The sequence below is a fragment of the Magallana gigas genome, chromosome 1, assembly GCF_963853765.1.
Source record: "Magallana gigas chromosome 1, xbMagGiga1.1, whole genome shotgun sequence".
Taxonomy (NCBI): Eukaryota; Metazoa; Mollusca; class Bivalvia; order Ostreida; family Ostreidae; genus Magallana; species Magallana gigas.
Window position 1 is genome coordinate 7,056,941 of NC_088853.1, and position 13,057 is coordinate 7,069,997.

General features: G+C 32.2%; 1 protein-coding gene across 1 annotated transcript in view; it reads left to right on the top strand.

The window, feature by feature from the left end:
• LOC117686916 (transient receptor potential cation channel subfamily M member-like 2) overlaps window positions 1-12,355 on the top strand; it is a 61,322-nt gene extending 48,967 nt beyond the window's left edge. Inside the window, exons 15-19 of the mRNA XM_066081922.1 lie at window positions 6,197-6,463; window positions 6,597-6,789; window positions 7,828-7,987; window positions 9,085-9,257; window positions 9,670-12,355. Coding sequence (XP_065937994.1) covers window positions 6,197-6,463; window positions 6,597-6,789; window positions 7,828-7,987; window positions 9,085-9,257; window positions 9,670-10,274 — 1,398 coding nt within the window. The 3' untranslated portion in view covers window positions 10,275-12,355. The remainder of the gene's footprint in view (window positions 1-6,196; window positions 6,464-6,596; window positions 6,790-7,827; window positions 7,988-9,084; window positions 9,258-9,669) is intronic.
• The last annotated feature ends 702 nt before the right edge of the window (window positions 12,356-13,057 follow it).

Here is a 13,057-nt window from a genome sequence, read left to right on the forward strand (position 1 = left end):
ATCTTATCGTTATTTATTTGTTTTGCATTTCTTATTTTATTTACACAAACATTTCTTGTTTTTCTATATGTTGCTCAGTCATAAGGACAATTTGTTATTTAGCAATAAAATGAAGACGTTTTCTAGCTCTAATAGATTTTCTAATATTATTATGCATCCATTGCGGATCATTGATGCGTAAGGTAATAATTTCATTTGAAATTGTTTTTGTTAATGATGCAGTTTGTATTTCTATCGCGACTTTGGTCAATATCATTACTGTGCAGACTATCTCAGTCTTGATTCTTTAAAAGGAATTGATAATCTCGGAAATCAGTGTTTGAAAAGGACCAAACTTTTTCTTATATGTTCTTGTATGGGAATTTGGTAGTTTAAGTACACACACGATTGGACAATAGTATCTTATATTGCTCGGAAGAATACTATCTCCAACACCTTAGAATTCAATAACATCTTTATTATTAACAACTAACAGGACCAGAAGAGCTGCGGAATTTTCAGTGAAATGCGTGCATTCGGATATAAGTTGAGACATACCTTGATCACATTTGATATCAACATAAGTTGTCAACCAATTTCAATATCAGCACTAAAAGCAATTGAAATTTGTTAATATGTTTAATGCACAGTATTATAATGATCTGTATTTATAGTTTTATGTAACTTAGCCATGGGTACCTTATGGTGTTTATTATTGTGTACAGCGTTTTCTACTTTTCAAATAGAAAATTTTTATTTTGGGTCAATGCAATAGATTGTTCAATCAGAATAGAGACCGTTTTTTACTTATCTTTCGGAGGAAATTCTTGTGAAGATTATTTCTGCACAATGATGAAGAAGAGTAAAGAAAAAAAGCTGTTTAGTTACATCTTAATTATCAGCAAAACAATCGTTAAAAATATGGACAACTTCTTCAGACAAAACATGATTTAAATTGGAAAATTTTCGATAATATTTAAAAATTTCAGTCTAAAAAACAATGCATAAAATATATGTCAACCCGGTTGCGCTTCAGAAAAAAATCTGTTTAAAAGGAAGTTTATAATGATCATTTTTAGCTCACCTGAGCTGAAAGCTCAAGTGAGCTATTCTGATCACATTTTGTCCGTCGTCCGTCCGTCTGTCCGTCCGTCCGTCTGTCTGTCCATCTGTAAAGTTTTTACATTTTAAACTTTTTCTTTAAAACTGCTTGGCTAATTTCAACCAAATTTGGCACAAAGCATTCTTATGGAAAGGCAAATATCAATTACAAAAATGAAATACAAATCTTCATTCAAAGCGGATAAAACATAGAAACTGTAGAAAAGGGTGGTGCATTTTTAAAAATCTTCTACTCAAGAACTACTGAGTCAAATTCAATGTAATTTAGCATAAGTAATCCTTATGGAAAGGAAAATATAAATTGCAAAAATGGGCTAATTCTGTTTCAAATCTGAGTTATTACAAAAATAATAAGAAAGAAAAGGCGTGTTTCAAGCAATTTATAGCATCCATGAGTCATGGTTAATGGGTAGGCATGACCGGGCCAGGGCAAAACAAAAGATTGGCAGTTATTAATCTGCCAATCTCATTAAAATTTCAAGATATTAACTGACCAGTATATTTGTATTCGCTGTAAATATTGCTGCAAAATAATGCGTAATAGGAATTGACGATTGCCGATCTGCCCCGGCTTTTATTTTACCCCGGCCTGGGTTTGCTTACACATTTTATCAAGACTCGTATTCCATAATTCTAAAACGAGGTTCTTTGTTTAAAGCAGCCATGACACTACATGATAAACGGGTCGATATGACAATGATGAATTTGTTTGTTGTGCAACAGTTCGTGTACGAAGGGACTGACACTCCATGATAAACGGGTCGATATGACAATGATGAATTTGTTTGTTGTGCAACAGTTCGTGTACGAAGGGAATCTTTGAAACATGCAAAATACATTGGTGTCGATTTTGTGACGTAAATTGAGGCTAAATATATCAATGCGTTGACAGTTTTCACATATGACTATGGTGTTAGCTTGTTGTGATTTTCGTTTCGTTTTCATTTATGCATTGCGTTAACCTGGGAACTGTCGCTTGTATTTTCTGATTTTTACGTATCAAATCAAACAGAGACTTCGGTAAATCAAACAGTTTACTGTTTACCTGCGCAAATTAAGCAACATCTGATGTATAAAGAAAGAACTAAATTGCAATTCAATCAGGCTATCGGTAATTCGGTATCATCTTTTGCGTAATGGTATAATAATGCAATATGTTTTGTTGAGATGCTCGGCATTTTCTCGAGTTTATTCAGTTTAAATAGAGTTTGATATCGCTGACGCAAATATGTAGGTATATAAATGTACATGTATACGATTCATTTTGAAAATAAATTGTGTTCTTTATTTGTTATAGTGCATTTTTCTTGTGTTTAATTGTTTACAATTTCTATTTACTAACCATATTTGAGTGTTAAACTTCGAATTTTAAGCAAGATACACAGATTTGCTCACAATTCTATGTTTGTACACTCCATTCATTTTCTTTCCATTTTAAATGCCGAATAGGAAATACCATGTTAAAAATCTTAACCTGAATGTAATAAACTCATGTGAACAAAATATGACTCAAACATAGCAAAATTTTGAGCTCATCATGCTTATAATTCTACGATTGACGCTAAAATTTGGTTGATCATTAGAAATTCTATATGAATTGGAGTATGTTAAATACTTGTACACAAAAAAATTAAAAAATGATATGCTGTATATAACTACTCTCTGGGGCCCCATCTTTATACAATGAATAATGTGAAATGTGAGTAAATGAAAACGACATCGTTAAAACAGGTTCCATAGTTCTGACACTATTCTGTTGCGGGGATAAAAGAATTATCGCTATTCCTCAGAAAATATTACAGCGGAAAATTATCCTGGTTTGTAGCCATTTGTTATTTTTTAATAAAAATGAAAATAATGGGCGGGCCATAGTAAATTAGAATGATGTGCCTGTCAATACGGTAACATTGATTTTAATAGCTCTTTAACATGTCACGTGACAACAGTTTTCATTCCAGTGTATTCATCAATCAAGTGTGAGTAAAGTTATAAAAGTCACGAGTTAACGCAAGGTAAACAACAGTCATTTAATTATAATGGAGAAGACAAATTAAACTGTTCAATATTTTTAATTTGAGAAATTGAGCGCATTGAGGTGCAATTTTCTTCTTCACATATATACATGTAGGATTTTTTTGATAAAATACAATAACTATTATATTTAAAATAAAAATACAATAACTAGTAAGTAGTTGAGGAAGAAAATGTACCTATACACTTTCATATATTTTGATCGCTTTATTAAGTGGGGGAGGGGGGGGGGGGGCAGAACGAAAATACAGGGAACTAGACACGATCTCGTTGCGAGCAACGAGGAGGTCTTCCGTCTGATTTTTGAATTTGAGATATATGTTCGATCTTGATTTTGCTATTTAACAGCTAAACATGATATAGAATAGAAAAACGGGGTATACATTCTAAGGGCCAGATACTATTTTGTTTTAGGGATAAGAGCTTTGTTCAACAAGTGTTTATAAATCCGTCACCGTTCTTGAGATATCTGAGAAAAAAAGTTTTAGGGGCCAGTCCCTTACCTCCTTTTTGAAGCCGCTGAACCAAATATTGAATGTTGCATTTTGTAAAGTACATCATTTTGATCATCTTTTCTTGTACACTGCATTTCAAAATATATTCCTTTTTGAGATATAGGTGGTCATAGTTTATGGACTCTTGACCCCTAAAAAATCCTTATTCCATAACACATGAATAAATCATAACATTACTTGGATACATAACTGTAAGATAAACATATTTGCTGCTATAGCCTTTCATTAAATTTCCCTCAGTAAAGAGCTACAGATGAAATTTTTTAGAGCCCTTTAGTTCCCTAATTTTAGGGGCCAGCCCCTTTTTTAATATCAAATAAAAGGTCATTTAAATCTCAACACATTTTGTTCAACAACTGTTTAGAAATTCGTTACCGTTCTTGAGATATATGGGAAAGAACGTTTAAGGGGCCGATTCCTTAACTCCTTATAGGGGCCGTTAAAAGAAATTTTGAAAATTGCATATTATTTCGTACATCAGTCTGAGTATCTTTTCTTCTTTACTGCATTTCAAAATATTTTTCCTTTCTGAGATATTGGTGATCAAAATTCTATAATTTTGGCCCCTTAAAACCCCTTATTATGTAACACATGATGAAATCATTACATTGCTTGGATACATAACTGTAAGATAAACATATTTGCTTCTATAACCGTTCACAAAATATCCCTCAGTAAAGGGCTGCAGATAAAAAACTTCAGAGCCCTTTGGTCCCCTAATTTGAGGGGCCAGCCCCTTTTTCTTGTTATCAAATTAAAGGTCATTTGAATTTAAACCCATTTTGTTCAACAACTGTTTAGAAATTCGTTACCGTTTTTGAGATATATGGGAAAGAATATTTTAGGGGCCGATCCCTTAACTCCTTATAGGGGCCGTTAAAAGAAATTTTGAAAATTCCATATAATTTAATACATCATTTTGAGCATCTTTTCTTCTATACTGCATTTCAAAATATGTTTCCTTTCGGAGATAAATGTGATCAACATATTGGACTTTTGGGCCCTAAAAACCCCTAATTACGTAACACATGATAAAATCATTACATTGCTTGGATACGTAACTGTAAGATTAAACATATTTGCTTCTATAACCATTCACAAAATATCCCTCAGTAAAGGGCTACAGATAAAAGACTTTAGAGCCCTTTGGTCCCCTAATATGAGGGGCCAGCCCCTTTTTCTTGTTATCAAATTAAAGGTCATTTAAATCTAAACCCATTTTGTTCAACAACTGTTTAGAAATTCGTTACCGTTCTTGAGATATTTGGGAAAGAATATTTTAGGGGCCGATCCCTTAACTCCTTATAGGGGCCGTTAAAAGAAATTTTGAAAATTGCATATGATTAAATACATCATTCTGAGCATCTTTTCTTCTATACTGCATTTCAAAATATTTTTCCTTTCGGAGATAAATGTGATCAAAATTCTGGACTTTTGGCCCCTTAAAACCCCTAATTACGTAACACATGATAAAATCATTACATTGCTTGGATACATAACTGTAAGATCAACATATTTGATTCTATAACTGTTCACAAAATATCTCTCAGGAAAGGGCTACAGATGAAAGACTTTAGAGCCCTTTGGTCCCCTAATTTGAGGGGCCAGCCCCTTTTTCTTGATATTGAATAAAAGGTCTTGTAAAAATAAACCTTTTTTGCATTACATGTGTTAACAAAATATTTTTCAGAAAAAAGATAAACTAAGAAAACAATGAAAAATTACGACGTTTTTTTAGTCTCAATTTTCGGGAGCAGGCGAGCTTTAACGCCGTTTGAGCATGACAAATATGAATGCCAAATAGCACATCTATAATCTCTTGTCTACAATCCCTGAAAGTTTGAACTCAATATCTTTTACCATTTAGGAGGAGATCCCTGGACAAGCGGACCCTCTGAAAACCGCTAAAACGTCATTATCTCAAGAACGGAAGTGACGTCATCAAAATAAAAAAATATGTATTTAGATCAAATAAATATCTATCGGATCTGAAAGTTTCATGAAAATCGATTGAGCCATCTCCGAGAAATCGCCTGCACAAAAATGCGTAAGAAAAAAAAACAAGAATAATAATAGGGAAAAAGAAACAAAGCAATAACAATAAGGTCTTCCGTTGGAAACGGAAGACCTTAATTAGAAGTTATATAACAGTGTACCCCTATCAAATATTTAGTTCTATATCTTGCGTAGAATTTTCTTATTCTGTGTAAAAACAGTATCACATGAAGGTACAATGTCAAAGATTACGTGTATGCAAAAATAAGTGTAAAATTCGAATACTTTACAATATTTATTTTTTGTTATTCTACCGAGGGCCTGTGGCACAATATCTTTTGAACGCCCATTGTTGCTCAGGTGAGCGATGTGGCCTCATGGGCCTCTTGTTATATATCATAATTGAGTACCCATTAGGAGTAAGAGAAGAAATGTGCATTTTTAATACATACTTGTTAAATGATAACACGGAACTTTGCCATAGAATCGCAAGTGATTTTTTGTAAATTTTAACTTTGATATATATACTTATTTAAAAATTCAATTTATAAAAGGGCTGCATGGAAGACCAAGGTCGTTCTCATAGAAGCTACTACCGCAGGATGAAGAGATACTTTAATGACTTTTGGAATGTGGTGGACCTGTTATCATATGTCTTACTTATAACGGCCCTGTGCGTACGCCACTTTCATCTTTCTCAAAAATTTACTGTTGCAAGACGCATGTTTTCTCTCTCTGTGCTGGTGATGTACCTGAGGTTCTTGGAAGTTTTTCTTATTCACAGAAAAATGGGTCCCACTCTTATCATGATCAAGGAAATGGTAAGTACTGAATATGTAACTCAAATATTGTTCGTGGTCATTATTCTTCTTTTAATTTCTGCTTAGAATTCATACAAATAAAAAGAAAGATATTCTTTAGAAAATGAATTAATTTAATATTCTCTTTCTCTAGCTGAAGGACCTACTTGGATTCCTTTCCATAGCTGTATTTGTTGTTCTTGGAGTTGGAATCTATTTCCACGCAAACCTCTGGCCAGACCACCAACCAATATGGAACGGTGATTGGACTAACTGGAGGATATGGACCATTTTATACTTCCCCTACTGGCAACTTTACGGAGAGCTAAATCTTGATTACCTTGAAGGTTATATTTTTTTTTACTTTCATTTAGATGATCAAAAAACAGTTAAAGTATAGCTTTAGATTGATATAGACATGATTTGAGCTATTTTCTCTTTCAAAATCTTTATTTATTTGTAAAGGGTTAGAATGTTCAATATGACAATAAATACTATCAAACTTTGAAAATTACATATCATGTTAGAATAGAGCTACAGAGGTTAGTTTGTATACAAAGATGTAGTCCTGTTATTGTGTTTATAGATGTTATATTAGTTTTAATCTAATGGGTTTTTTTCTCCAATCTCTTATTGGTCAAAATTATATACTTACACATTTAGTCATTTAACCTTATTTTCCACATTTTTTTAAAAAAGGTAATGTCGTTATTTCACATTTTTTTGGAAACAAACGTGAAATTCGAGCTTTATTACCATAAAAACATTTTTATCTTCGTATCTCACTTGTAACTTGGCTTTGGTTATTCAAATTTGTGTAAATCATTTCAAATAGACAAATAAACCGTTTTATACCAAAAAATCTTTATTTCAAATCGTGTCGAGGTCCATTTAAGTGAGTCAGTTTACTTTCGGGGATGATACTTGCACTTGACATACTCAAATTGTATCACTCTCTGAATAGTATCCCCAAACCTACGCAGTTATACCGATACAAATATCAAATATAGAATGCTTTATTGTGGGATGAATGCGAGACATAAAGTAAGCAACATGGCAGACAAAATTCACAACCAATGGTAATGTGTTACACATATTAATTTTCTCTGCAATGATCGATTTGTTCATTCCCCGCATGATTTGCACCTAAAAAATTATCATTTCATTTTGCTAAAAGAAAGAATTCTTAGTCCTTAAATAATAGTTGAGGTATAGTGATAAAGGCCAAGTTGTTGAATGCGAAGTTATTGACATCAGTTAACAATATTTTGGCGATTGTGTTGACGTAGAAAAACACACACAGAAGCCTAGAGCGGCTAAAAGCGTGTGTCAATTGTTGACAGATCCATTGTAAATTTGCTTTTGTATAACGTTTCATTTTTCAGGGAATGGCGGAAACAAATGTACAAACATAACAACGGAATGGGAGTCTGACACATCGTTAGAACGGTGTCCCCAAGAAGACTGGACTATTCAAGCCGTAGCTGCATTCTACCTATTGTTCACCAATCTCTTATTGGTCAACCTTGTTATCGCTAAGTTTAGGTGATAGTTGTTTGTTAAAATTAAAGATAAGTAGATGTTTATATCAGATAGTATTAAGAGTTGTTCAGTTACCAATATGGATTAAAACAAGCATAATACATATGATGTAATGGTAGAATACTTTCTCTTTAAAAGATTATGCTCCGTATATTTATTAAATCCATTTCCCCATTTAATATTGACCTGTATTTCTTTACACATACATTTAATACCTTAAAATTTACAGTATGATGTCACATCAAGAAAATGCACTGCGATCAATCAGTTGTTTATATTTAACGTTATTACACTTATTTGACTTCAAATTTGTATTCAAAGGTAACTTTGGTTGTTGTTTAATGTGTTTGTAGAGATTACAAACGCTAATTACTATATTTTGGGGGCATTGTATACGTCTTGTTGTTTTATTTGAAGTCATAGTTAATATTTCCCGTACTTCATTGTCTACGTGACCACAAAGCAAAACTTATCAGTGCTGTATACAGTAGAATCCAAATGAAACGCATTGAGATAATAACACAAGTAATTTAGCGCGTAATGATATTAATATTACTTGTATTTACTGACGAATGTAAATTAAGCTATAAATTCAAAGTGCGTTATGTTATATACTTTTAGTTACATGCACAACACCTTTTCAAAATAAAAAAGAACTTGTAAAGAACAATCCAGCAATATATGATATTACTTACAAAGCATTGTTTGTTGTTCAAATAGTAATGCTTTAAACTAGACTACCGTTACTAGTTTCGTTATTTCTACACCTACAATATATGATTTCTTGTAGGATGAATAAAATGCATAATCATGAACGTTATGAATTAAATACCTACCTATTTTATCATCATATAAATTGGGATGGGGCACTTTACGCTTTATTGTCCTTTACAATGTTATTGTAAAGGATAAACTGTTACAAGCAAGTTGTTATGAATACAGAGTATGAAGCTAGTAAATTAATTCTATTCTATGTTTGTTTTTTTTTTTGTTTCTCTCGTGTTTCATTTGGTATAAATTGTAAAAAAAAGCACCTTAGATATACATAACAATCTACCAAACTAATAAGAGTAGTTCGTGTTATCTTGATTTTTTTTTAGCTACACGTTTGAAAGGGTACAACAGAATTCAGAAAAGCTGTGGAGATTTGAGAGATACACGGTGATCAATGACTACGACTGGAGAATTCCGTCCCCCATCAACCTAGTGTTCCTCCCCTACCGATTCTTCTGTTGTTTAAGGAACGGGAATGCTTGTCTACGTCGTTGCAAAAGTAAATTTTGATACATACACGTACCCAAATTGATTAAATCAAGAACTCCCAATTTAAGAAGATCTCACTTTATTTATGTGCAAGAAAAACTAAAAAAAAATATTTTGTAAGTAATGCATATAGATACATTTTCGTTTCATTTTAATAAATTCATTGCATGTACTTGTATATTATCATCATTATTACTATTATAATCACCATCAGCATTACAATTTACAATAATGATTATTATTTGCTGGAATAATCAATAAAAACAACTTCAAATAACAAACGTTATAATTTATGCGGTACTCAAACATCTAATATGTATCTTCACGTTAGGTAGTTAACACCCCCCCCCCCAAAAAAAAAATATATATATATATATATAGAATGTAAAGTCTATAAATAAGCGGTCATTTTGTTTTCTTAGAAAATAGTTGCTGTTACAAGGGAAGAAGGAATAGTAATGGAAACAACACGAATGGAGGCAATAACACGCATAATGGAGGCAACAACACGAATAATGGCAACAATACGAAGAATGGAGGCAACAACACGACTAATGGAAACAATTCGAATAATGGAGGCAACAACACGAATAAGGGAAACAATACGAAGAATGGAGGCAACAACACTAATAATGAAAACAATACGAATAATGGAAACAATACGAATAATGGAGGCAACAACACGAATAATGGAAACAATACGAATAATGGAAACAATACGAATAATGGAGGCAACAATACGAATAATGGAGGCAACAACACGAATAATGGAAACAATACGAATAATGGAGTCAACAACACGAATAATGGCGGCAACAACACGAGTAATGGTGAAAACAATACGAACAATGGAGGCAACACAAATAATAAGGGGAACAGCCTAAATAATGAAGGGAACAAAATGAATAATGAAGAGAACAACACGAATAATAAAGAGAACGACACAAAAAATGAAGATAACATTGATGTTGTGTTCCGCAAAAACTTCCAAAAAATAATAGCGCTAAGAAATCATAACAAAATATAAATCTGACTGAATATAAAGTTTTTGGGTTTTTTGTATTTAAAGAAACATGCTTTGTTATAACAGTTCATTAATATTTACGATCATTAAACTCGAAGTTGTCTTAACTTATCTGCATGCAAACAAAACCCAGAATATAACTTATTCTACATGCGTTTTTCTGTGATTTTGATGTGATAGCACGCGTATTAGTAGTGTTGATAGAAGCAATAACGTATGTGTGGTAAAATGTTCCTTTATTTTGTTCATGTTTGTTGTATTACCTTTCACGTGTGCATATATTCTTTTTTGATTTCTCGTTAAAATAGTTGAATATATTTCAGTGTACGCCTAGTATATCAATATTGTATATGTCTTTAGTAGTTCAGTATGTGTGGTTGTTTTTGGGTTTTTTTATAAGTGATTATGATTAATGTAAAGAATTATTTATTTTCGCAAGTAAAAATATTTTAAGTGGTGTTAATCATTAGCAGAACTAGAGAATGTTGGGGTATGGATGTTTTGATACTCCTAAAATTGTTAAAAGTACTTAAATTTCTCACACCACACCTAAGATTTAAAAACAAAGCGAGAAAAAGAGTAGTAGATTTTAGATAGGAGTATTGTTTAATCATGATTTTACATTTTAGACATATATAATAAATCGATTTTATTTTAGTTTGTTTAATATAATAATTTGAATATGCAGTTGAAAGGTCTACTAAAAATTTGAACAGCACTAATCAAAGACTCATTGGCTAAATGCAATTATCAAGATTATTATATGCAATATACATGTAGCTCATAAATAAGACTTACTGGACAACAACTATGGACAAAACCAGTGGGCAAAACAAAAACATAACAAAAAAACCAACAACAACAGAAATAGGTAAATTAGCTCTAGTTTCATCATACTTCTGTCATTGGCGTTTGTATTTCACTGATGTCGCCAATCTTACTTTAACCGGCTAAATGCAGCACATTATATAGCCTTCGCATTTTAGTAATGTTAGTATGTTAAAAAACCTTGATTTATGCAACTTTTAAATCTTAACGGAGCAGAAGAACAGCACTACTAAGTCAAAAAAGTACTGGCATTCCCATTTTTTACTTATAAACTTAGACATATTTACTGACAATGTACTGACATTACTGATAAACTTAGAAGGGTACTGACACTTTTTTCTGACGGTACTGAAAAACTTAGAGAAGTACTGACAAGTACTGATAAGTACTGACACAATTGTTTTTACTCCCGCTAGAGCTGAAAAGGTGTGAAATTGTATTTCAAAAAGTATCTTTTTATTATGATAAAGAAAACATATTGATAACATTTTCCTTGAATGAAAATGTCAAATTTATATGCAATTTTATAAGTGAAGGAGAAGTTGAGCCTTGGTATTTTTTTTAAAGAAAGAAACTGGCGGATTTTTTAAAATGTTGTTAGTTTGATTTTTGATAATTATTTAGGAAAGAAAAGTCAGTAAAAATATTGAAACTCTTGAGCTGAAGATCAATAAACTTGATCCCCATTGTGTTGTTTAAGAAACATTCTGCGAACGAGTTATTGAGTAAACATTTTGAGTTTTACATGTCTGCCAGAGCCGAGCTGTTTTGCTACAGAGCAATTTCTCGTTTTGTGTAAATTGTGCAGTGCCATAGTGTAAGTACACGTTTATCGCATTGTATATGTATCTTTCCAGAGTTTTGAACTAAATTCTAGATTGCATAAGCTTGCATTTTCATGATAGTTCTGCATTTCTCCCTGATGTCTATCGGACGACATACCTATACTTTCTGCATAGTGCGCAGATTCATGTTTTGCATAGCATGCAATTGTTTTATTGTATAAGCATACAATATAAGGCTATATTTTCTCATGTAGTGCGAGTTCTTGGCAGATTTACTATGTATAAGTAAATGTCAATGTAGTTGTTTTGGAAGGGTTTGCTAAACACGTGGTTGCTGAATAAACTAAAATCTATGGAAAGCAGTTTGAGTCATTAATACATTTATATACGAAAATGTATGGAGCCGCATTATTGTCATTGTTATTATGTCTTTTAATGTATTTGTATTGTAACAACAATTCATTTGTCTTTTGTAGCTTTTACTAATAAAGTATGGAAACAAGTGTACAAACTTAATCCAGAATACCCATAACAACACCTAATTATTAGAATTTTATCTACCCGTATTACCCATGCACGGATTTACGGAGAATCTGGATCCCCTCCCCCCAATTTGCAAAAACCAATTTGCACTTCATTGCAAAAACCTAATTTCTTAGATTTGCATAAATGAAAAAATATGGCTCAGACCCCTCTCTCCCCCATCCCCCGGGAAACATATTAAACAACATTTCTACTCTTTTGAAATGATTTTTGGGTTCGTGCATTTTACATAGTAAATTAATGCGCTGTGTTTTCGTATACTTATGATCGCTGTAAGCTTGAAGTGCTTGGGACAGAGGCCGAACGTGTTTATCAGTTAATTTGTCTTTGTGAAATAATATAAATCTAGAAATTAACCCTATCCATCGATTGAAGCTGGTGTTCTTATCTAAACAACTGACTCAACATGGATACACAGGCAAAAGAGGCTCGTATGAATCTCATATGAAATTCGCATGAAGTTCATGCGAATTCTTCGCATGAGAAAGAGACGAAAAGTAACACGCATGAATTTCATGCGAAAACTTCATGCTATTTTGACATAACTTTTATGCGAATATCATATGATAAAAATTTCGCACGATATTCATGCGAAAATGTATATCTTAAGTTTCACTGTCGTTTCATGCG